Genomic DNA, 26,766 nt, shown 5'->3' with positions numbered 1-26,766 from the left:
TGCCCACTGTGTGCCAGGGTCTGTGGCGCACTAGGCCTGGGCCCCACGCTCGGCCAGGGCACCTTCTACTATCGCTTTTACAGGCGGTACCAGGAGACCCACCGGCACACCACCTACGTTAGGAAGAAAGGCACAAGCCCCGCCCCAAATGGCGTCGGGACCCTCCCTTCCTCGCTCTCGTCCAACCCCACCCTTTGCAGGCCTAGGGGTGGGCGGGGACTCCGCGGCTCGCCCCGCCCCCCGCGCCTCGAGGGCGGGGTGGGTGTGCTCTGAAGTTGTCGCGCACGCGCCGCTGTGGAGGAGGCGGTTGAGGCCGTAGTTGACTGGAGAAGGAGGTGGCGGCGGCGGCGGCGGCGGGGGGCGGGGGAGTCTTGGGAGAGGCTGTGAAGAGTCACCTGTGAACGAAGGGCCGCCCGCTGCGCTCCTGGCTCGGCGGGTCCGGATCGGGGTCGGCTTCGAGCGGGGGCCCGGGCGGCGGCTGCGGCGCCTCCTCCTCCTCCGCGGAAGCCCCTCGCACCGTCGGAGAAGGGCTCGCGCTGCTCCCGGGGGAGGGCGGCCGGGCGGGGACGCCGCCAGCCGCCGGCCGCTCTCAGCCCCTGCTACCGGGAAGCTTTCGAGCCTCGCTGACTGCCGCCGGGCGTCCGGCCGGGTAGGTGCCTCCGGCGGCCGCGAAGAGAAACTTTCCGAGCTCTTCCTCCGGCGCGGGGAGCCGTGGTCCTCCCCCCTCCCGGGCGGCGGCGGCGGCGGTGTCGGCCGACGCCATGTTGGGGTCTGGGGAAAACGGGGCTCCCGGCTCCCTCGCCGCGCCTCGGGTCGGGCGCGCGGGAGCCCTGCCTGTCGTGGGGCCGGGGACCACGGGCCGAGGGGAGGGGGTCGGCCACCGAGGCTTCCGCCCTCCCTAACCCACCTCGGCGCCTCGGGTCCGGCCCCGGACCTCCGGCTCCCCGCGGTGGAGGCCCGAGCGCGCGCCCCGGGACCCGAGGCCGGGGAGCCGATCTCAGCCGGGTCGGAAAGAAGTGGCCCCGGCGTGGCCGGGGCGGGGGGGCGGACGCCTCCGTCCAGGAGTCGGCTCGTTGGCGCCCCGGGGTCTCTCCGAGGCCGATGGTGGTTCCCCGACTTGATTTCTTTGGAGGCTTTTAAAACTCAGGGTGTTGTTTGCCAGGCTCTGCCCTATTCCTGTTGTACGTTTGACTGTAGAGGAGCGTACAGATTGCGATTAACCAGGGACATTACCTGTATATTTTTGCTGCATATTATTGCAAATTACGTTAAAATGATAGTTGGGTTTTTTCTTATACAGTCGGAGATAGCCTAAAGACATTTAGACAAAAAAATCAGCATGTGTAGACCTGTCGTCCTCGAAATAAAGTGAAGCGAGTTAAACACCGACAAGTAATTTTTCACTAGTTCTGGGAGCTGCGTGTGTACCGCATTCCTAGTTCAGTATATTTGCCCCTGTTGTGGCCTTTGGTCTCTTTATAGGGAGTTGAGGTTATTCAGCATTACGAAACCCTGGGTTAATTTTTCCTTCGGAAGGCGCTGACAACGATGGGATAAAACTATATTAAACATTACCTTTGTATTAAACGATACTTACCATCAGTCACCAATTTGCTTAAAAATAAAAAAAAACCCAACTGAAATAGGATATTTAAATAGGGTAATAACACTTAAGGATTTAAGTATCCTTAGAAATAATCCCTAAGAAACAAGTGGTCATAGAGACATGGAAAGTAGGGGAAGAAGCCATCTGGATCTGGTCCAACTCCTCATTTTACAGATGAAGAAGCTGACCTGGGAAGGTTGCAGCTTGCCCAAAGTCTCAAAGACGGAAGGCAGAATTTTAATTTAGGTCCTCTAATTCCATAACCATTGCTCTTTCCATTGTTCTACACAACCTGATGTACTGAATGAAAATTTTTTTAAGGCATCATTTTGATCAGAAATGTGTTGCAGTTCACCAGAGTTTTGAGAATGAAATTGTTTGCTCTTTTTTCGTGTATGTGTTATCTTTAACTGAATCTTAGTATCTCACAGTAGTTATATTTAGAAGGTTGTGGAATGAAATGATTGACCTTTGAAACTCTTGTCACTCTGTGTGTTAAATACACTTAATAGTTTTTTCCCTTTTCACTCTGTCCAATTGCTTCAAGATTTGTGTCCACAGTAGTATGAAAATCAGCTACCAAGTATTAGAGCCCCTTCTTTAAATGCAGACCCTTTTCCTAAGATGCTCAGTTGAAAGACCAAAGGTAGGATGCCAGATCCTGGAGTGAAATGATTGAGAACTTTTAAAAAACCTAATTACATGAATTAGTATGTCAATAGGGCATAGCCACAATGGCATTTCTTAATCAAGTCCTGATAGTATTTGTGTCCCTCTGTCTTTTCCATGAAATGGATGAAATCAAAGCTAAAAGAGGGCCATCAGTGATGAATACCAGGAGTCTGAATGGTGATGTCCTTACTAAGTACAGCTCAGTTTTAAAGAGTTAAATACAAATATTCACACTAACTTGAAAAAAATTGGGCAATGACTGGGACAAGGCCTGTAATGCCATGCTTTCTAATGAATAAGATTGTTTTTGTATTACTGCTGTAAATCCATATTTTTTTGTATAGATAACAGGCTGAACTTTACTATTATTATTGTTGAGGACTAGAAGAGACCTTTGATTTCATTGATATCATGAACTCCTGTGTGAGAAAATGCCTTCTCTTAAAGCGGGTAGACACCTTCTCTGAAACATAAGAGTATAATAGAGTTGCCTAGATTCACAAAGTAAGTGTGTTAGAGACAGAATTTATATCCAGGTATTCTTGGCTTCAAGACTGACTATCTCTTCTTCTGTCTCTCTTTACCAGTATTGGAAATGAATAAATCAGACATACATACATAGATTTTTGACCATGTGACCCACTGTTGAAAAAACAAAACAACTGAGGACATCTCTGCTCTAGGACTTGATAGATTCTTCATCCTATAGAATGTGCTTCCATTTGTTAACCATATTTTACCTTTTCACAGCCTTACTGAAAACCCATCTTTCCTGATTGAAATCAATTCTCCCTAAACGTGTTTTAGTTTACTTATTAATCCTCATCTCCTTGAACATAGGAGATATATCTTGTCTGTATGAGGAATCCTTAATACTGAATACTATGAACTCAGTGAAATACCATTAGCTTTCTTCCAAAGTTGTTTTAAATGCATAGACATACTCAGTCTATTTGGAAACTTTCAGAAGACTAATTTGGAATTTCTTTGGATGACTTGGTGATTCAATATTAAATTGCAGTTACTTAAATATTTGTAGAAGTCTTGTAGGTATCAAGGAAGGTGTGGTTACTTAAACTCAACTCTACACCACTAACAAGGGAAATAGCGGATCTCCATAATGATTGTATAGACATCCCTCACTAAATTTGCCCTAGCCAACTTCATTTCATAATTCTATACTTAGGAAATAATCAACCTAACAGTGTTGCTATAACGGAGACATCAGATAATCAGATGATCAAGTCACTCTGTACCCTCTGGAGAGTAGCCTGTTTGGAGTTTTTAATAATAATAAGCCTAATCAGAAATGGTAGCTTTAAGACTTGGGGGAGGGGGGGTGAGAAGCTTATCAAATCTTGGAGGGGTATCACCCCTTGGGCTGTTGGAGTAGGGCTCCCATCCTAATTGTCAGGGACATCAGAAAGAGGCATGTGTGGCACAGCTCATTCTTACCGTTACTTAGTACCTAGAACAGTGCTTTAGTAAAAATGCTGGTTGAATTGAATGTATTGAATTTTTGAGTTAGTCATGTATTGAATGTTTTAGTTATGTATTAGAATGTATTGAATTTCTGAATTAGTCATATGAAAGATAGTAGTAGATGTTTCATTAAAGCAGTTGTAGAATGAGCTAGAAGGAATACAGTTTTACAAACTAAAGAGAAGAAATACTTTGAAAGGCATGTGAAGTTATAGTCTTCAACAATGCAAAGTAGCCACTGATAGATAGTAGTAGTGACAGTAATAGATTCTCACATTCTGTTCAGTGATAGAATCACCAGAAAGTTATGACTTAAATTGGACAGAATTCAAAGATAGGCTACGTAAATCTACTGAAACAGTTCTTGATGAAAAGGCGAGTTAAATTATTGGTTATTGTAGAAGGAACAAGTGTGACCCTTATACATTGATCATGTGTAGTTTGGACATCATACTGTGATCTTTGAATAAGTCTGCATTTTTGTTTGTGACTAAATACTCAATACTCAATAAAATTCTGATGATTGCATGAAAGGCATTTTAAGTGATTCTCATAATTTTCAGCAGTCAAAAAGTTTTGATTTTATCTTGTAAATAAGTAACAAAAGAAGAGCCAGTGTACTATAGCGGATAGAGGGTCTGGGACGGCCTGCTTCTGACACTTCATCTCAGGACAATTCACTTAACCTCAAACTCTCAAAAAAAGAATTACAGTCTTTTTAGATTGGGAAGGGACTAGAGTAGCCAGCTAGTCCAATGTTGACCTTAAGCTCTTTAAAGGCAAATTAACAAAAAAAAAAAGTGATCTTTTTGAGGGGGACCAGACTTACAATGTCCTGGCACAGGGAAAATTTCTGTGGATGCTGATCCTACAATTCATCTATAACTTTTAGGGTTAGTAATTCATAGAGAAGAGAAAACTTGGGAAATCATAATAGCTGTCTTCCTGTATTTGAATGGTTATGTAGTTCCCCAGGGATTAGACTTGCTCTTCTCTGTTTGGCAGAAGTCAAAACTGGGAGCAATGGATGAAAGTTGTAAGGAGGAAAACAGGTTTGATGTCAGGAAAAAAAGTGCCATAAGAAACTTTAGATCCTGTATAGTCCAACTCCTCATTTTGCAGATAAGGAATCTTAGACCCAGAGAAGTTAAATATCTTGTTCAAGGTCACTCAAGCAGTAAAGAGCAGATGAGGGATTTAAAGCAAGGTCCTCTTCAAAATGTGTTGCTGTTGCTTTCTACTGTAAGTGTCAGGAAGGTAGTAGATTTTCCTTATTTGGAGGATTTCAAGCAGAGGCAGAATGACCAGTTATGAGGTATGTTGTAATGGGGGAGTTGTTTCAGCACCTCTGCGTATAAGAGGCAAGAGGGATAGTGGTGGGTGTTTTTCCTAGCTCTCATGTATATCCCATCTGCATCTGAATCCTTCTCTTCACTCTTGACCACCATGCTATTTTAGGCTCTTTTCACTTCTTCCTGGACTATTGCATGACTCCTAATTAGTCTCCCTGCCTCCAGTCTTTCCCCTCCCCATTCCATCCTCTAAACATCTTGTCAAATTGATATTCCTAAAGCACTATTCTGTGTCTCTCCTTCCCGGCTCAAGAAATTTCAGTGGTTATCTTTTGCGTCTAGGAGGAAACACAAATCTCTCTGTTTGACTTTTAAAATCCTTCACAGTCTGGTTCCAGCCTAACTTTCTAGGCTTTTTGCTCATTGCTTTCCTTCATCTACTCTGCGTATTTGCTGTTTCCCCATACATGGCATTGCATCTCTGTGTCTCCATGCCTTAGCACTGGCTATCCACTATTCCTGTAATACAGTCACTCCTCAGTTCTACCTTTTAGTATCCATAGCTTTATTTGTAGTTCAGCTCTGGTCACTTTTCTTTAGGAAGTCTATTCCGATCCCTCAGTTGTCAACTAATGCCGCCCATTGTGTACATGTATTTTCCCCAGTAGAATGTAAGTTCTTGGATAGCAGAGACTGTTTTGTTTTTATCTTTGCATTCTAAGTGTTAAAGATGGTTCATTATGGAACACGGTAGGTATCAACACAGTATACAGTAGATATTCAATAAGCACTTATTAAGTGCTTTCTATATACCAGGCACTGTGCTAAGTGCTGGGGATGCAAAGAAGAACAAAAGACGGTTTCTGCCCTCCTAGAGCTCACAATCTAATGGGAAAGACAGCATGCAAAGAACTATGTATAAACAAGCTATATACAGAGTAAATAGGAAGTAATTAACAGAGAGAAGGCACTATAATTGGGAAAGGCTTCTTATAGGTAGAATTTTAGCAGAGACTTCAGGGAAGCCAAGAGGCAGAGATGAGAAGGAAGAGCATTCCAGGCATGAGGAATGTTTCTCTGTCAACAGAGAAAATGTCTAGAACAGAGAGATGGATTGTCTTGTTTGAGAAGTAGCAAAGAGGCCAGTGTCACCGGATCACAGAGTATGTGGGGAGGCAGAGTGAGGGTGGGGGAGCTGTAAGGTATAAGAAAATTGGAAAGGTGAGGGGAAAGGGCTGGGTTATGAAGGACTCTGAATGGCATACAGAAGATATGATATTTGATCCTATAAGTCAGAGGTGTCAGACACACTAGTTTGCCACATGCTGCTGACAACACTCTTGAGTGGGGGGCAGAATCAAATTAAAATGTAATTGGGAAATATTTAACAAAATAAATAAAAATAGAATAATATAGACAACATTACATTTTAAAATTAAATCAGTATGTTGAGGGTCCTTAAATGATAAGGAACCAATTGAGTTTGAGTTGTATGTGTGTGAATGGGAACGAGAGAGACAGACACAGACAGACTGATATGCATGGTTAAACTTTCACGTTAGAAAAATCACTTTGGCTGCTGAATGGAGGTTAGACTGGAAATAGGGAGAGACTTGTGGCAAGCTGACCAACAAGCAGGCTATTACAGTAGTCCAGGTGTGTGGTGAGAGGGGCCTGAACCAGAGTGGTGGCAGTATCAGAAGGGGGAGTATTTTGGAATCAGATTGAATGTAGGGGATGAGAGGGAGTAAGGTGCCAAGGATGACATTTCATTTGCAAGCCTGGGCAAAAGTAACAAGTGCTCTTAGAATTGAATTCAAGATAGTACATTAAGTTGAACTTTGAAGTGAATAAAGTGGAGTCACAATCAGGAAAAGGATGGAAGGTAGTATATGTTGTGGTGAGTTTGAAGAATGGGTTTAAAAGTGAGTCAGAGGCAAGTAAAATTAAAATTAAAGGATTAAAGGTAAAATGTTGGAAGTTCTAGAACTTATATCTGCCTGTTGTATGACTTAGGAGAACAGGCATGGAGAAAAGGATAGATGTAAAAATTTCCACACATTTTAAAGTCATGGGAAAACTATTTAAAAGAAAAAAATATATAGTAAGTTAGATGGAGAGATGGAAGGACAAGAAAACTATCATCTGAGAAGAATTGCATAGTTTGTGATCATGGAAATGAAACAATTTGGGTTTAAGGTATTGTCACCTTCTTGGAAGTAAAGTGAAGATAGAGATCATGGGAGTTACCTTTGGACTGGTGTACTAGGGAAATTCTCAAGGCCCAAGGGCAGGAGATTTGGTGGAGAGGAATCCAGGTGCTGAACTTCTTCTGAGGTGATTTAAGTGGCTTTGAAGATAGCAATACCTAGGACCTTGACAGCTTGAGATAGTGTTCAAAGTAAGTTGCAGAATGATGGCAGCTGAAGGAAGGCCTGGAAATGGCAAGGGGACAGGATCATAGGATGTTAGGACTGGAAGGAAGATCATCTTCCTCCACTGTAGCTTGGCCCTCTTCACCCCCATTTTACAGATCTGGAAACTGAGGCTCAGAGAGGTCAAGTGATTTGTCTTAGATTGGAATGGAGAAACTAGGAGACAGGATTAGACTGAATATTTACTGATTATGGGATGTATGCTGGATGCCTTACATCAGCCAGTCAGTAAACACTAAGCACCTGTTATGTGCCAGGGAATGCTAAGTTCTGGGGATACAAAGAAAGGCAAAAGATAGTTTCTGCTCTCAAGGAGCTCAGTCTAATGGAGAAGATGACATGCAAACAGTTTATTCATAAGCAGGTTAAATAAGGAAGTAATCGAGAGGAAAGGCACTAGAAATAGAAAGTTTGGTATAGGCTTCATGTAAGAAGGTGGAATTTTGACTGGGACTTACAGGAAGTCAGGAGGCAGAGATGAAGAGGGTCAGAATTTCCACTTGTAGAGGACAGCCCATAGAAAATATCTGGAACTGAGAGGTGGAGTATCTTGTCTGAGAAACAGCAAGGAGACTAGTGTTAACTGGATCTCAGTGTACTCAGAGGTGGGGCCTTGGTATAAGAAGACAAGAAAATTTGGGCTTTGGGAGGGCAGGTTATGAAGGGCTTTGAATGTCAAATAGAGGATTTTATATCAGCTTTAAAAAACAATTACCAAGATAATCTTAAAGCACAGGTATATAATTGGTGCTCTGGTATCTGACTTTCAGTGTTTGGTATAATGTGTATAATGGCTGTCGTTCCCTCACTCAAAAATCTTCATTGGCCCCCTGTAACTTCTAAGATAATTCCTCAGACTGAAATTTAAAGCTTTTCAAAGTCTGTCTTCAACCTGCCCACTCCAATTTTATTTCACAGAACTCCCCTTCACACTCTTTTAGTCAAGCTGACCTACTTTCTGTTCCCTAAACTCTATTATTCCAATCTCCTTTATTATTTCCCACAGCCTGTCTCTTGGTGCTGGTATTATAGTGTACTCCCTCCTTACCTCAATATCTTAGGAGCCTTAATTTCCTATAAAGTTTATAGTCCAGCTCTTTCTTGGTCCTCCCATTTGTTATTCTGTCCTTTTTCAGATTATCTTGTATTTACTTTCCTCTGTGGATATTTTTATCTTCCCCTCACCCATCATTTAAAAACTCCTTGAAGGCAGTGAAAATAATTAAGTTGGTAAAAATATTTAAAATTGAAAAGAATTTAGATTTATGTAGGACTCATCACCAAATCCCAAATCTAGAGAAATAACAATAAATTAGAATTTCTGATATTGTAAAATGACTGTAAATCTTCATTTTGCCGTAGCATTAAGCTCTCAAATTGGCAGAAACAACATGACTTTTGCTTTGGAAGAGTAGTAATTTTATATGACAGTTTAGCTCCTCAGCTTCTCAGTCTTTATCCACACAAGATATACACCTTATTGTTTTATTAATTTTATTTTTCAGAAGGACACTTTGAGGATTTACTACTGAGGTATTAAAACTTGTGTTTTAATTATATATGAATACATGTTGCTAAGTCATGCTGCTGAGAAATGACAGCCTGTACATAGTTGGTGGAAGGAGCAGCTTACTGGAATAAAATAAATGCTGTAAACATTCCTCAGGGAGTAGGTGATGGCCCTTTTCTGGTTATGAGTAATCTTTTGTCATAACAAGCATCACTGGTAGTTTTAGGCAGGTACGCAATTGGTGCACTAGTGTTTGACTTTGTATTTGTATTGAGGGTGGGGAAATGATCTTTGGGTCATATTTAGTTTGAGGCATTAATTTAATTTTACTCATGAGGCTAGTTCCAAGAAATAGTGGGGGGTAATATCTGCATGTGTGCTTGCAGTTGCAAAACCACAGAGAGCTTTAAATTTTTACTAGCAATGTCCTCCAAATGTAAAAATATGGATGTTAGCCTTACATAATTGCATAAATAATGATAGTGGTGACCTCACGACTAGAGCTCTGGAGTTGGAGCTAGGAACTTCTAGTTTTAAATTCTGACACTTAGGTTATCTGTGTGACCCTGGGCAGGTCACTTAACCTCTATAAGCTCAAGTGTCCTGGTCTGATTGGTAACATTGTAATATCTGTAGTATTTACTTCATAAGGTAGGTAAAATGATATGTAAATGTCAATTATTTTATTATAATAATGGAAGGAGCAACCAGCACTTCAGAGGGATAATAATGATGTTTGACATTTACACATTTTATTTGATCCTCATGACAACACTGTTAGTTTCTAGCCCAGTTTTAAAAGATGAAGAAAACAGATTCTGAGACTTGTTGAAGGTCACAAAAGTAGTAAATGTGGCATTTGGATATAGATCTTACTTCAAGCCCCACACCAAAGTTAATCAGTATACATTTTTTTTTTTACATCAATAAAAGTACCTCTTACGTGCCAGGGACCGTGCTGAGCTCTGGGGTATACAAAGAAAGGTAAAAGACAGTTCTTGCTTTCATTGAGCTCATGTTCCAGTGGGGAAGACAACATACTCAACAGCTATGTACAAATAAGCTATGTTGTGGATAAATTGGAGATAATTAACAGAGGGAACACACTGCAATTAAGAGAGGCTGGGAAAGGCTTCCTCCAGAAGCTGAGATTTTAACTGGGACTTGAAGGAAGACAGGAGGCAGAGATAAGGAGAGAGAGAATTCCAGTGGAGGAGACAGCCTGAGAAAATGCCTTGAATCCAGAGATGGAGTGTCTTGTTTGAACAGCAGCAAGGAAGCCACTGTCTTAGGTCTTACTATACACTGTGCTAGGCTGCTGGGGTATCCTAGATGGCAACAATCCCTCTTTCTGCTAATCCCCCCCCAGTTAGCATTTTGTATCTCAGAACATTTATCTTATTCTATCTTGTATTAGTTATGTACATATCTTTTTTTCACTAGAGCACTATTAAATCATGTACAGTGTGAAGCATGCTGCACTAGGTTTGTGTGGGAGACAGAAGGACTTTATACTAGCTCTCAAGGCTTTCATATAATCTCACCTCAGACACTTGACACTCACTAGCTGTGTGACCTTGGGCAAGTCACTTAGCCCCAATTGCCTCATCCTGGGTCATCTCTAGTCATCCTGATGAATATCTGGCCACTGGATTTAGATGGCTCTGGAGGACAAGTGAGGCTGGTGACCTGTACAGCCCTCCCTCACTCAAAACAAAGTCAAGTGCAAGTCATGTCATTATTTCTCTGATGACATGGTCTTTGGAAACGAAGGATGAACACACATAATCACGATTATACCTGCACACAAATAAATGTAATACAAATTCGAAATCAGATGAGAGGAAGAAATTTCTAGGTAAGGTGAGGATCAGGGAAAAAAATATATACATTCAGATTCCATGTTTATTACATCTCTTTGACTACTTCAGGAAATCATTTTGGCCTCTTAGAACCTGTTTTTCTCAATTTAAAAAATGGGGATAGTAATAGAAACTAGGGCAGTTAGGTGGCACAGTGAATAGAGCACCAAGCCTGGAGTCAGGAAGACCTGAGTGCAAATCCAGTCTCCTATTGTAGGTATGTGACCCTGGCAAGTCAGTTAACCGTATTTCTCTTGATTTCCTCATTTTTAAAGTGAGCTGGAGAAGGAAATGACAAAGCACTCCAGTATCTTTGCAAAAATCCCCAAATAGGGTCACAGAGCATTAGACACATTTGGAACGATTGAACAGCAGTGACAAGTAATAGACACTAGCAGTGTTGTCCTGAGAATAAAATATGTAAAATAATTGTTACAGAGATATGGCATTTGAAATGGAGCTAATAGGGTGTTGATAGGAAAGGGAGACTCAGAGATGAGGGGATTGGGGGTTGATGATAAAGTTACAGATTTTTAGAAGTGAGATAAAACATAGAGGTTATCCAGTTCATTCCTCTCATTTAGAGTTTGGAGGCTGAGGCACAGAGAGGTTACAGGAGCAAGGCTAGAAGTTGTATATTTGTATTGAGTTTCTTAATGTTGGTAACAATTAACAATTTAAACTGACATAATTATAGTTTACCAGAACATGTGCAAATATACTTTTAAGCACTGGAACTTTTGTAAGTTCCAGTGAAATTATTGGTCTTGAGATATTTTGTTTTTGAGGTTTAATGATGAAGGAGGAGCCAGTGTTGGCCGTGGTTTATTTACTTAGACTTTGTTAGTGTTTTATGTTTTAAAAATTTTTTAACAATTCTCACCTGCCTCAGAAATTTACTTTTGTTGATGAAAGTGCATACACATATGCTCTATTTTTTTCCATTAAGAAATATAATTTTTCAGGAGGGAGATGAAATAATTTCTTAAAGGATATATTTCATCTTGAGATTGGTTTCTTTATTAATGAATCTCCTCTACTCAATCTTTAGTATATTCACTTAGGTACAGTAGTTTAAGTGGATTGGGACATCTTTTAAAAATATATATTGTAAACTGTTAATGAATTAAGATTTGATTTGTACCATCCATTCTTGATTTTTGCATATGTTAATGTGGACTTCAACAAATCAAGCAGCCTTATTTTTCATCAGTCTGTTGTTCCTCAAGGACTGATTGATATCATAGCTGCTTTGCTTAAGAACCTTTATTAACTGCTCTCCCAAAGCTGTTATCCTGTTGGTGTTCCACCACATTGCTAAAAGGAAAAAAAGTGACAAACCTTAACAAAATTTTATCTTATTTGTTCCATGTGCCTTAATCTCTTTTCTGGCAGTGCACTTAGCAGGCCTTTTTTGTTTTTACTAGAAAAGCAGCATGGCACAGAGGATATAAAGGGTTGGTCTTGGAGTCAGGAAGATCTGAATTCACTGACTGTGATGTTGACCAAGTTGCTTAAGCTTTCAGGGCCCCAGGTAACTCTTTAAGACTCTTCAGTTGCGGAATAGTTGTCTGGTAATACCTAGTAATAGCTAACATTTATATAATGTCTGCTATGTGCCAGGCATTCTTCTAAACCCTTTATTTTATTTGATCCTCAAAACAGTTTTGGGAGGTAGGTACTATTATCTTTATTTTAAAGATGAGGAAACTGAGGCAAAAAAAGGTTAAGTAACCTACCTAGGATTATACTGCTAGTGCCTGAGGCTGGATTTGAATTCATTCCTTCCTGACTTCAGGCCCAGTGTTTTAAGTGTATTTTTATCAGACTTCTAGATGACCTCTTCTTGTTCCTACCCTTTCTTCTCCAAAAGCATAACAGTGAAACTAACTGAAAGAATAAACTACCCTACTCATGAGGTAGGTGATAAAGTGTTCCATTAGAGCTGTGATCAAGAGATTTGTGTGTTGGCCATTTGTGTGTTCTCTGATCTTGGTCATTGGGTTTTAATTTTGAGGAATTTGCTTACCTTAGTTGTTACTAAAGAATAACTAGTTGGTATTAAAGAAGCATGGGTTTATTTAAGCAGGATTTTTCAATATAGAGCAAATGTGGAAAACACAGAGTAACCCAAAAGTCTTAGTGCAGTTTAAACTAAATACTATATTACTGTTAGTATGAGTACTAATGGGGGAGGCCCTAACCCACTCTCTAAACACCTTAAGAAAGTCATCTACACTATATGCATCCACTTTCTCTCCTCCCACTCTCTTCTAAGCCCTTTACAATATGGCTTCCATCTGTATTCAGTTGAAACAGGTCTTTCCAAAAGTTACTAGCAATCTCTTACTTGCTAAATCTAATGGTTTTTTCTCAGTCTTTATTTTTCTAGACCTCACTGCAGTGTTTTACACATCTTCTCCTGGATCCTTTCTCCTCTCTGGATTTTTATGATATTGCTCTCCTGGTTCTCTTCATGTCTCTCTGACTGCTCCTTCATGCCACTCCTACTAATCATGAGTATCCTCAAGGTTCTATCTTGGGCCCTCTCCTCTTTTTGTTGTAAATTTGATGATCTCATCAGCTCCCATGGTTCAGTTATCATCTCTATGTAGTTGATAGGGGGCAGTTGGATGGCACCCTGGATAGAGTACCAGGCTTGGAGTCAGGAAGACTGTCTTTCTGAGTTCAAATCTGGCCTCAGACACTTACTAGCTGTGTGACCCAGTTTCCTCATCTGTAAAATGAACTGGAGAAGGAAATGACAAATCACCCCAGTATCTTTGCCAAGAAAACCTTAAATGGGGTCACAGAGTCAGATATGACTTAAAAAAATCGACAGTAGCATGTACTTGATTCCCAGACCTATATATGCAGCCCTACTCTCTCTCTCTTGAGCTATAGCCCTCCATTACCATTTGCCTTTTGGGCATCTCATCCTAGATATCCCATTGTCATCTCAAACTCAGCATTTCCAAATACTCTTTTTTTCCCCACGACTTCCACATTTCCTTATTGTTGTCGAAGGCACTACCATCCTTGGACTCTTCTTTAGATGCCATCTTGGACTCTTTGTTTTCATCTTTAGTGCCAACATGATATTCACAGTGCTTATGGCAGCCATAAATATGCAGGTCCAATTCTGAATCATGAAATACAACTGACTCTCCACATGGAAGACAGAACCAAAACATTTACTCCGACACCAGAAAGCCAAATCCATCATAGTAACAAAGAAATCTATACACAATAACAAGGCAGAGGGAAATACCATTCCCAAGCCTTCCCTCTGTTAGGCTTCCCACAAACCCGCTCCCTTAAACAAATCACAAACAAGCTCTCTCACTCACGCTAGCCAGCTATGATTATTCTCCTTCCTCTCGGTTCTGCTCTAGCTCCGCCTCTTCATGTTCCACCCTGCCTGCTCCAATCATTCAGCAAACTCCTCCCTCCACAGATTCATGTGACTCAGGCTTCCATGTGACGTGATAGGTCACGTGGGGCCTGTTAATGAATGGGGAGGATCTTCCCATTTAAATTACCATTATATTGTTCCCACATATTCCATATGTTGCCAAATTTTGTCATTTCTATAATCTTCATTGACATCTAATTCAGGCCTGCATCACCTCTCTTCTGGACTATTGAAGTAGCTAACTGCGTAATTACCTGTCTCATTTTTCTCCTTCCATTTCATCTTCCACTCAGATGTCAAAATTATTTTTAAAACCACTGGTCCTACCCTTTCTCTCCCCTCCCCCTCTCCTCCCCCCCATCTCCCAGTTACCTACAGAATCAAATGTGAAGTTTCTTTACAAGGCATTCCATCTTCTGTCTCCATGCCTTTGTTCTGGCTATCTGCCATACCTGGAATGTTCTGCCTCTTAGTTTCCTTCTCTGGCCTCTTCAAAGGCTCAGTTCAAATCCCATCTTTTGTTAGAAGACCTTCTTAGTCGTTCAGCCCACTCCCCTCTTTTGTCTCTGAGATTGCATTCCATGTACTTTATCTTTCAGGTATCCATTTATGTTAATGTTGTTCTTTCTTTAGAAAGTGAGCTCCTTGATGGCAAGGACTGTTTTTACTTTTATTTTTTTTTATCCCCTGCAGTGCTTTAATAAATGACTGTCAACTGGCTTAGAAGAGTTTACTTCTGTGGTTAAGAGACAGAGGTATAGTATCCTGGAAACAAAACAGTACTATAAAACTTTTAAAAATATGTAGCAAATGATAATTTTTGAAATTAAAATCTGAAATTCCATTAACTGGGTGAAGAAAAGTTAATAGAAAAAGGCAGTAGTAGCTATAGACCTTGAGGAGAAAGTGACCATCCAGAGTTAATACTTGTTAGTATTTTGTTTAATAATTTAGAAAACTTTACTATGTTTTTCACTAACAGTATAAGGCTGTATTTGAGAATGTGGCAAATGTTACTTTTCTTTTCAATACTGAATATTAACTTCATATTAAAATCTGCAAACTCGTTACTTAATTTTTGGTGTTGCTAAAATGAGTAGTTTTCATATCAAACTCATATTAATGTGATTACTATGAATGAAAGGTAGGACAGTTTTGTTCTGTGGAATAAAGTACCTGGACATTTTTTAAAGAATAGAATAGCTGCTTTGCCAGAATTCTTCAATTGGTAATAGATGAGGAGAGGAGAATTGTTTCTTCTTTGCTTTTGGATATAAAATTAAATAAAACAATGTTTACATAATGTTCATAATAATTATGTATATAATATTTATATGTTTGTGTAATGTTTATATATAATAATAAAAATTTTTTCAACTTTTCAGACAGTTCAGCCTGTCCATTAGAATGTAAACTTCTTGTGGACAGAAACCTTTTTGTTTCTTAAACAGTAGATTGCAATGTTTGTTGAATTGTTTTTGAACAATAAAATTTACATTTGTAATGATCTCTCAACAAGTTAATGTTGAGCAGCTTTTTGATTAAATAACACTGAAAGTGGTTTTAATAATATTCAAATGCTTTTTAATTTCATTAAGTTGTATATATTAAAGAGCTATTTTTTAAAGGCACTTTTTTGTGTGACTGGCATTCTCTTTTACATCATTAAATTCAGACCCTTGTAATTATAGTCTCTATTCTGGGGCTAACCTTGAGATAACTTGAAGAAATCCCATTCAAATAGCATATTCTCTCATTAAAAGGAATAGGCAGGTATGTAAGGTCACTAACTGGTCATCCAGAGCTCACAAGATTTAAAAGTTAATAAGTGATTTTTTTTCACAGTAGTGGTTATTAAATAAAGGGCATGATTATTCCCCAAAAAATAACCTGCTCTCTTTGATTTCATTCATTGTAGCATTGTAAGCTTACGAGCTAAATCCTTCCTTTTATTTGCTGTTAGATAAAAATAAAATGTAATTTGTAAAATGGCTTTTCACCTCTAATTAGTTGATTTGTCAAAAAAGAAGAGGAAGCTATCTACCCTAAAATAGTAAACTTACCCTAGGGAGTATATAATCTTCTTCCCCACCCTTCATCTTGTTCCTCTTTCTTTTTAAATGTTTCTTTCAGGTTCCAGGTCTAGTATTGTTAATGTAATTACAAATTAGCATTGACTCAAAATCTGGAAATAAATTGATGGGCCATAAGACTTGAAAACTGAAAGAGATCTTCAGTAAAGTTTAATGTAATATTTAATTTACAATTTATAGGAAGGCTAAGAGACTTAAGGAATGTCACATGATAAGTTAGTGACAGTGTTGTGGCCAATTGGGTTATAACCAGTGCCCTTTCCATTTATTTACTCTCTATGCCACTCAGCAGCTATTTTTAAATTAGTAAAATTTACTGATAGGATAGATCTCATAATTCAGTTGGAAAAAACTTTGAAGAGAAAGTTATTTGGTCCATTTATTAAATGCTTCCTGTGTGCCAGGCACTGCACTTTAGTGGTGCGTATACAAAGAAGGACAAAAAAGTCTCAGCTCTCAAGAGGATTGTAGTCTGTTTTATGTCTCCAACAATAGGCCTTTAAATCTGAGCTCTAGTGCTTACCTACCCACAAGATTATATCAAGGATTATATTTGCAATAGGAACAACAGATCTTCAGTTTTTGGGAGCTGTTCTCTTCTCAGTGTTACATTTTTTTAAAAAGAAAATCATTTTGTCTCTATTGCATGTTTAATAAGAGCACGACAGACATTGTATTAAAATACTTAATAAATGTAAAATGTGCCCAAAAAATCATTAAGGAAGGAGCATGGAGTTTTTTAAATTCTTGTCTGTATTTTTAAAGAGGTATTTTAATATCAGGAATCCTTTAAAATTTTCTGATATGAACTTCACTGTGATGACATTTTGTTTATATACTTCTTTCTCCTTTGGTATGCTGGACTGAAGAATTTAGACTTAATTTAATGATATATGTTTTTTCTTCCTAGCTAGAGTGTAATGAGTGCTTAATATTGTTAAGTGGTTGAATATAATCTATTTGTATCAAGATGCCTTCTTGTACAGAGATTTGTACCTAGGATTTTTGTATGGTTTAAAAAAATCTCAAATTAAATGTATCCATAGTCTCTCCCCTACCTTGTGAGCCCTCTCTCTTTTTAAAAAATTTATTTATTTCAGTGTTCAATATTCACTTTTATAAGATTTTTAGTTGTAAATTTTTCACCTTCCTTCTCTCTAAGATGGCATGCAATCTGATATAATCTATGCATGTACAATCATATTAAACCTATTTCTGCATTAGTCATGTTGTGAAAGAAAAATCAGAATAAAAGGGAAAAGCCACAAAAAACAAAATAGTGTGCTTCGATCTTCTTTCAGATAGCATTTTCCATCATGAGTCTTTTGAAATTGTCTTAGATCATGGTATTGCTGAGAAACTTTAAGTCTCTCAAAGCTGATCATCACGTCTATTGCTGTTACTGTGTACAGTGCTCTCCTAGTTCTTCCCACTTCATTCTGCAGCAGTTCATGTTATCTTTCCAGGTTTTTCTGAAATCTGCCTGCTCATCATTTCTTATGAAACAATAGCATTCCATTACGTTCATTAACTACACAGCCTGTTTAGCCATTCTCCGGGGGATGGGCATCCCCTCATTTTCAATTCTTGGCCACCACAAAGAGATGGGCTATAAGTATTTTTGTATATGTGGGTCCTTTTCTCATTTTTATGAACTCTTTGGATCAAAGGGTATACACAGTTTTATAGCCCTTTGGTCGTAATTCCAAATTGCTCTCCAGAATTGTTGGATCAGTTCACAACACTACCAACAATTCGCTAGTGTTCCAATTTTCCCACATCTATTCTAGCATTTATCATTTACCTTTTTTGTCATATTAGCCAGTCTGATAGGTGTGAGGTGGTAGGTACCTCAGGGTTGTTTCAATTTGCATTTCTCTAATCATTAGTAATTTAGAGCACTTTTTCATATGATTATAGATAGCTTTAATTTCTTCATCTGAAAAGTTCCTGTTCATATCTGTTGACCATTTATTAATTATGGAATGAGCTGTATTCTTATGAAGTTGATTCAGTTCTCTCTATATTTTAGAAAGGAGACCTCTATCAGAGACACTGGATGTAAAAATTGCTTCCTCACCTTGTGCTGCTTCCCTTCTAATTTTTGTTGCATTGGCTTTTTTGTGCAAAAACTTTAATGTAATAAATTATCCATTTTGCATTTCATAATGTTCCCTATCTCTTGTTGGTCATAAATTCTTACCTTCTTCATAGATCTGACAGGTAAACTGTAAAATTCCTTTGAGCCTTCTCTTTTAATAAGGATTAAAAAAAGGAGGGGAAGGGGAACTCAAGGCTAATGTAGAAATTTATTTTCTTCTACTATGCATATTTGTTGCAAGGGTTTTGTCTCTTCACTTTTAAAAAAAATGTGGGGAAGTTGGTTAGGAAGAGTGACTAGTGATTGGGTTGTTCTTTCCCAGTAAAAAAAAAAGTATTGAAACATTGAAAAAATGTGTAGAAGAGAACAACAGGAAAGGTTGAAGGAAAACAGAACCAATAGAACAGCGGGGAAAGAACATGTTGAATTTATTATGTACTTAAAAGGAAAATCAAGCTGTATGCAGTAGAGATTTGTGGTTTTATGTTCAGTTCTTTTTTTCTGATCTACCTTGTATATGGAAATACTAAAGAAGAAAACATTCCAAAAACCCATTTCTTTGCCATCATGAGAAGAGTTGCTATAAATAGTGTGTGTGTGTGTGTGTGTGTGTGTGTGTGTATGTGTATATACACATACTCTTTAGGAGTATAGGTCTAGTAAGGTATTGCTGAGTCAAAGAGTAAAGTAATAATATATTTTTGTAACAATTGATTTAACCAAATTTCCCAATCAGTGCTTAGGGAAGCTAGGTGGTGCACTGGATAGAATGCTGGGCCTGGAGTCAGGAAGACCTGAGTTTAAATGTGGCCTGAGACACTTAACTGTATGATCTTGGACAAGTCTCTTAACCATGTTTGCCTCAGTTTCCTCATCTGTAAATAAGCTGAAGAAGGAAATGACAAACCCAGAGTCTTTTCCAAGAAAACCCCAAGTGGAGTCATGGATAGATGGACGTGACTGAACAACAGCAATCAGTAGTTAAATTACTTTGTTTCTAGTTCTTTGCCACTACGAAAAAGTTAAGCATTTAATATTAGTAACAGTTATGGTTGTCAGTTCTAATCAGTTAATAAGGAGTAACCATTTTTTCTTTAAAATTTTTTTTGAAGTTTAAAAAGCATTTGTTTTATTTGTTTTTAGTGTTCTTTTTAAAAATAGAGTTCCACATTCTTCCTCCTGTCACTCCCCTCCCCATTGAAAAGACAAGAAATGTGATATCAATTATATATGTGAAATCATGCAAAATGTACATTTTCGTGTCTGTCATAAAAGTTGTTGTAAAAATTTCCCCTCATTTCTTTCTTTCCTTCAAATCTTGGCTGTACTGTTTTTGTTTGTAAAAAAAAAAAACAACAAAACTTTAATGTAATTAAATTAGCCATTTTACTTCCCATGATCTTCTCCATCTCTTGTTTGGTCATAGTCTTCCCTTATCCATATTTTCCATGCATTCCTAATTTGCTTAAGATAATGCCCTTTATATCTAAACTATTTTCCCATTTTTTACCATATGTTGGTATATAGTGTGAGATGTTGGTCAATACCTAGTTTCTGCCAAACTGCTTTTCAGTTTTTCCCAGCAGTTTTTGTCAGAGTTCTTGTCCCCAAAGCTTCAATCTTTGGGTTTATGAGATACTAGATTATTGTGATCATTTACTACTGTGTATTGTGAACCTAATCTCTTCTGCTGATCTAATACTTTCTTTGTTTCTTTTTTTTTTTTTTTTAGTACTTTTATTTCTTAATCAGTATCAAATTGTTTTGTAGGTTACTGCTTTGTGATATAGTTTGAAACTTGGTTTTGCTAGGCCATCTTCCTTTACATTTTTCATTGATTTCCTTGATATTATTTTTTAAATTGTATTTTTTGAAAAATATTTTTCAATTAAATGTAAATTTTTAATACATTTTAATAATAAAAATTTAAGGCTGTATTTTATTTTTTAAAATTCATTTATTATTTATTTTTAACATTCATTTTTTGAAACATTTGAGCTCCAGATTCTCTCCCTACATTTCACTACTTGCTCTGCAACCCTTCTTCACCCATTTTGAAGGCAAGAAATGTTATTGATTATATGTGTGAATCATGCAAAACATATTTCCATGTTAACCATGTTGCAAAAAAAAAGAGACAAAGAAAATAAAGTGAAAAAATATTCTTCAGTCTGCATTCAGATTCCATCAGTTCTTTCTCTGGAGGGTGGGATAGCATCATCATTAGTCCTTTGGAATTTCCTTTGGAACTTCCTGGGATCAGTATTTGCTGAGAATAGCTAAGTCATTCACAGTTGATCATTGTACAATATTGCTGTTACTGTGTACAGTGAACTCCTGGTTCTGTTCACTTTTATTTCTCGTGACTTCATATGTCTTCCCAGGGTTTTCAGAAACCACCATCTTTGCCATTTCATATAGCACAATAGTATTCCATCATGATCAGATACCACAGCTTATTCAACTATTCCTCAGTTGACAGGTATTCCCTTGATTTCCAGTTCTTTGTCACCATAAAAAAGAGCTATTGTAAATATAAATCCTTTTCCCTTTTCTTTGGTCTCTTTGGGATTCAGACCTAGTTAGTGGTATTGCTGGGTCAAAGGATATGCACGGTTCCAAATTGTTCTACAGAATAATTGAACCAGTTCACAACTCTGCCAACAGTGTATTTGTGTCCCAGTTTTTCCATATCTCCTCCAGCATTTCTCATATTCATTTTCTGTTGATTTGATAGGTGTTATCCAAGAGTTTTTTTAGTTTGCATTTCTCTAATCAGTAGTGCTTTTGAGCATTTTTCATGTGACTGTTGATGGCTTTGATTTTTTCTTCTGAAAACTGCCTGTTCATATCCTTTGACCATTTATCAACTGGGTAATTGCTCTTATTTTTATAAATTTGGCTCAGTTCCTTGCGTATTTGAGAAATGAAGCCTTTATCGGAGAAACTTGTAACATTTTCTCCCAGTTTCCTGTTTTCCTTCTGATTTTTGGCTGCATTCATTTTGTTTGTGCAAAAGCCTTTTAATTTCATGTAACCAAAATTATATATTTTACTTCCTGTGATCCTATCCATCTCTTGTTTGGATTGCTCCCCTAATTTGCTTATGATAGCACTCTTTATGGCTGCATCATTTATCCATTTTGACCTTATCTTGGTATACAATATGAGGTGTTCTATTCCTAGTTTCTTCCAAACATCTTTCTGGTTTTCCAAGCAATTTTTGTCAGATGAATTCTTACCTCCAAAGCTTGGATCTTTAGTCTTATTAAACACTAGATTACTATGACCATTTACTGCTGTGTATTGTGTACCTAATTTATTTCACTGATTGACCACTGTATTTCTTAACCAGTACTCAGTTTTGAGGATTGCTGTTTTATAATATAGTTTGAACTCTGGTACTGCTGTGCTGTACCCCACATTGTTTTCCATTGAATCTTGATATTCTTGACCTTTTGTTCTTCCAGATAAATTTTATTATTCTAGCTCTATGAAAAAAATTTTTTTTGGTAGGTAGGTTGGTATGATACTGAATAAATAATTTAAGTAGAATTGTCATTTTTATTATATTGGCTTGGCCTGCCACTGAAAAATTAATATTTCTCCAAATGTTTAGATCTATCTTTATTTGTGTTAAAAGTGTTTTATAATTGTGTTCATATAGTTTCAGGATTTGTCTTGGCAGGTAGACTTGTGAACATTTTCTGTTGTCTGCAAGAGTAACCATTTTTCAAAGGTTAACATAATTCTTAAAGAATTACAACTTGTATCCAAGGACCCCAGCTTCTGGGATAACAACTCACTGTTTGAAACAAATTGCTGGGAAAACTGGATAAAAGTGTGGTGGAAACTAGGCATAGACCAATGCCTGACACAATACGCAAGAATAAAATCCAAATGAGTACACGGTCTAGGTGTAAAGATTGATACTATGGACAAATTGGTGGAGCAAGGAATAGTGTATTTATCAGATTTATGGAGAAGGGAAGAATTTTTGACTACAGAAGAGATAGAAAGCATTATGAAGTGCAAGATGGATAATTTTGATTACATTAAACTGAAAAATTTTTGCACAACCAAAGCCAATGCAACCAAAATTCGGAGGGATATAGAAAACTGGGAAAGAATTTTTACAGCTAATCTCGGGGATAGAGGCCTCATTTCTAGAATATATAGAGAACTGAGTGAAATGTACAAAAATACAAGTCATTCCCCAATTGATAAATGGTCAAAGGATATGAACAGGCAGTTTTCAGAGGAAAAAATTAAAGATATCTATAGTCATATGAAAAAATGCTCTAAATCACTTGATTAGAGAGATGCAAATCAAAACAACTCTGAGGTTCCACATCACACCTATCAGATTGACAAACATGACAGAACAGGAAAATCATAAATGCTGGAGAGGATGTAGGAGAGTTGGAACACTAATTCTTTGTTGGTGGAGCTGTGAGCTGATCCAACCATTCTGGAGAGCAATTTGGAACTATGCCCCAAAGGCTACAAAAATATGCATACCCTTTGACCCAGCAATATCACTTCTAGGACTGTATTCCAAAGAGATCATAAAAATGGGAAAAAGTCCCACGTGTACAAAAATATTTATAGCAGCACTCTGTGGTGGCCAAAAACTGGAAATCAAGGGGATGCCCATCAATTGGGGAATGGCTGAATAAATTATGGTATATGAATGTAATGGAATACTATTGTGCTATAAGAAATGATGAACAAGAAGACTTCAGAGAGGCCTGGCAAGACTTATATGACCTGATGCTGAGTGAAAGGAGCAGAGCCAGGAGAACTTTGTGCACAGCAACAACCACAGTGTGTGAGAGTTTTTTCTGGTAGACTTGGAACTTCATTGCAATGCAAGGCGTTAAAAAAAAATTCCCAATGGTCTTTTAAGGCAAAACAGCTTCCACATCCAGGGAAAGATCTATAGAATTCAATTGCAGAATGTAGCAGATCATTTGTGTGTGTGTGTGTGTGTGTGTGTATTGTGTTTTCGTTTGTTAGATGATTTCTCCCACTCACTTTAATTCTTCAACACAGCATGACTATAGTGAAAATATATTTAATAGGAATGTATGTGTAGAACCTATACAAAATTATATGCTGTCTCAGGGAGGGAGGGGGGAGGTAGGGGAGAGAGAGGGGAAAATCATAATCTAAGTTATATGGTAGTTATTGTAGAACACTGAAAATAAATAAAATTAATAAAAAAGAATTACAGCTTGTACTATAATGGACATGATATGCTGGATTGCTTGCTGTAAATCCTAAATTCTGATTTAAATTCCTCGTGGGTTCATATAGTATTTAGAGAAAGTACTCCTCAATCATGGTGGAGGCACAGTCATTCCAAAACTCAGTGATTATATTTTGAGGTTAGCTTATTCTTTAAGCTTATTATTGAGGAAAATCCATACCTCTAGATGATCTCATTAATTTTTTTTTTAAGAATAGTGTTGACCCAATAGAACTTGAAGAAAAACCAGGCTGAGATAGCTAACACTACAATCTTTGCTGTATCTTGACTAATCACCCATATATACTTCAGATTAGATAATTTAAATTGCAGCTGAAATATATTTACTACATTTTGATGAATAGTAACTGGTCCTTTTCGACTCTTTACTTCTGCTTCTAAGCTATAGCCACGGGACTTGCCCAACAGGGTGACATGAGAAACCCTGTAGAGATTCTTGAATCTGATTTATGGGATGTCAGAACTGTACTGGTAAAGCAGTTCAACTGAGTAATTTTGTGCTCAATGTTGTTTGCTTTATCAAATTCTAGGGCATTTAAATTCTATAATTGTGCAATACTATCAGGGATTATCTGAATTTTATTTCTTTCAGTTTTAATGGATCTTCTTATAGATCTTTCTTGCACTTACACATATCACATCTTGTGACTTTAGTTGAAGGTCTTCAAAAATATCTGTAGTTGAAAAATCCATTACCTTGTGGTCAGCTTGATTATGAATCTCTCCAAATTTAGCTAAATAATGGACATATTTGTTTAGGCCTGTACCTTCTAGAAGATGTAATTTGTTGGCCTAACCTTCCAGAACCCAAGTTCATCTCTATAGCATAATGAAGCATTAGAGTAAAGTGGAGATCTCTTATTTTAAATTAATTTTCATTTTTGTCAGATCTTTGAATTTTTTGAGAATTTGCACGTATCTGAAGTGTTTTAGGCACAGAGACTACTGTGGTATTGATAAAAATATCAATCTATGAATAGTTGTATGTACTCTACTGTGGTTTTGTAGAGCTGTAATGACTGACATGTCACTTTCTGGTTTATGCAACATCCCCATCAGGTCAGTGGTGTAAATAGTATGTCCTCATCGTAGAGATGAGGAAATTATTTCTTGTGTAAATCTGTAATCTCATTGGTAATGATATTAAGCTTGGTAATTAACGAATGTCCTTCAAGCACCTTCTCAAATCTGTTTTCCTCTCTGCTTTCTTGTGATAAATTAGAAGAAAAAGAGTTAACTTTCTCCAGGCCCTAGACACTTTGTTGCTTGGCACTCCACAAAATAAATTTCCTTGGTTTTATGAGAGCATGTGTGGTTTTGAAGTTATGAAATTTTTTGTGCCTGGCTTGATAAGTCAACTTCATTACTTGGTGTCACACTTTGTACTATTTGAGTATAAGTTCTTATCAGTAGAAAAAGTGTTGTGTGTCAGAACCTATAAGTGCTTTGATGATAAACAGCATTGGGGGGGTGTGTGTGGGCATTCAAGAATTGTCTTGGTGATCTTATTTACTTGACTGTTTTATAAAAAACTCATTCATCATGTTAAATTTAGGTCAAGTAATTTGTCCTAGCTTCTGTGAACTTTTCTCTCCCTATAACAATTTTTCTTTTTTTTTAGGCTACTAGCAGAAGATGGTGGATCGATTGGCAAACAGTGAAGCAAATACTAGACGTATAAGTATAGTGGAAAACTGTTTTGGAGCAGCTGGACAACCCTTGACTATTCCTGGACGAGTTCTTATTGGAGAAGGAGTATTGACTAAGTTGTGTAGAAAGAAGCCAAAAGCAAGGCAGTTTTTCCTATTTAATGATATTCTTGTCTACGGCAATATTGTCATTCAGAAGAAAAAATATAACAAGCAGCATATAATTCCCCTGGAAAATGTCACTATTGATTCCATCAAGGATGAGGGGGACCTGCGGAATGGATGGCTTATCAAGACACCAACTAAATCATTTGCTGTTTATGCTGCCACAGCTACTGAAAAATCAGAATGGATGAATCACATAAATAAGTGTGTTACTGATTTACTCTCCAAAAGTGGGAAGACTCCCAGTAATGAACATGCTGCTGTCTGGGTACCTGACTCTGAAGCAACTGTGTGTATGCGTTGTCAGAAAGCAAAATTTACTCCTGTTAATCGTCGTCACCATTGCCGCAAATGTGGCTTTGTTGTGTGTGGGCCCTGTTCTGAAAAACGATTTCTTCTACCTAGCCAGTCTTCTAAGCCTGTGCGGATTTGTGATTTCTGCTTTGATCTGCTTTCTTCTGGGGATTTGGCTACATGTCAGCCTTCTAGATCAGACTCTTATAGCCAGTCACCTAAGTCCCCTTTGAATAATGTATCTGATGATGAAGATGATGAAGATAGTAGTGACTAAAGATATAAAAGTATTTTTAGAAACAGAATTGAGTGTGATCAGAGCTATCTGTTTTGAGGGGGGATTTATTGTGGCCTCCAAAATTTCATTCTAGCCATAAATTTACCTGAGAAACTTCCAACCTATGTGCCTCGGTATATTCTATAGAGAATGGTTTCACTCTTCTGCAGGGATAAACTATTGCAAATGTATCACATAATTTTCCACCTTCTTATACTTGAGTTTTTCTAGACTATCCTTTTCATATAAGGTTGGAAAAATTCAGTTAGAGCTTTTTAAAAAATTAATAGATCATATGCTACATTGATATTTTCATCATTTCTGTATTTTGGTATAAAATAAAATTAAAGCATCATAAAATTATGGAAAACTGAATGTACTTTTGAATTAATAAATTATTTACATGAGATTAGTAGCTTTTCTAACCATACTGTCTAGTGATTAAGGTCCCTAACAAACATAGATGTATTTTATTTGGCATGACTTTGTTTTGCTTTTGATTTTGTATGCCATATAGTGCCTTAAATTGATAGCACAGTTACAGGAAATAAGCCCCTATGTTCTCACTTGTTCAGTTGTTATTAACAAGAAAAAAACCCATTGGTGCTATTTGAAATAAAGATGATAAAATTAGTGCTTAA

At 37.7% G+C, this 26,766-nt stretch overlaps 1 protein-coding gene across 1 annotated transcript; it reads left to right on the top strand.

Moving 5' to 3' along the window:
- The first annotated feature begins 510 nt into the window (after positions 1-510).
- PLEKHF2 (pleckstrin homology and FYVE domain containing 2) lies at positions 511-26,766 on the top strand. Its single transcript, XM_072603472.1, has 2 exons — positions 511-649; positions 25,362-26,766. Exon 2 carries the CDS (start codon positions 25,376-25,378, stop codon positions 26,123-26,125), a length of 750 nt encoding a protein of 249 aa, XP_072459573.1. The 5' UTR covers positions 511-649; positions 25,362-25,375; the 3' UTR covers positions 26,126-26,766.

Source organism: Notamacropus eugenii, chromosome 4, assembly GCF_028372415.1.
Source record: "Notamacropus eugenii isolate mMacEug1 chromosome 4, mMacEug1.pri_v2, whole genome shotgun sequence".
NCBI lineage: Eukaryota > Metazoa > Chordata > Mammalia > Diprotodontia > Macropodidae > Notamacropus > Notamacropus eugenii.
The sequence above is the reverse complement of the archived record's forward strand: the minus strand, read 5'-3'. Positions and strand labels throughout refer to the sequence as shown.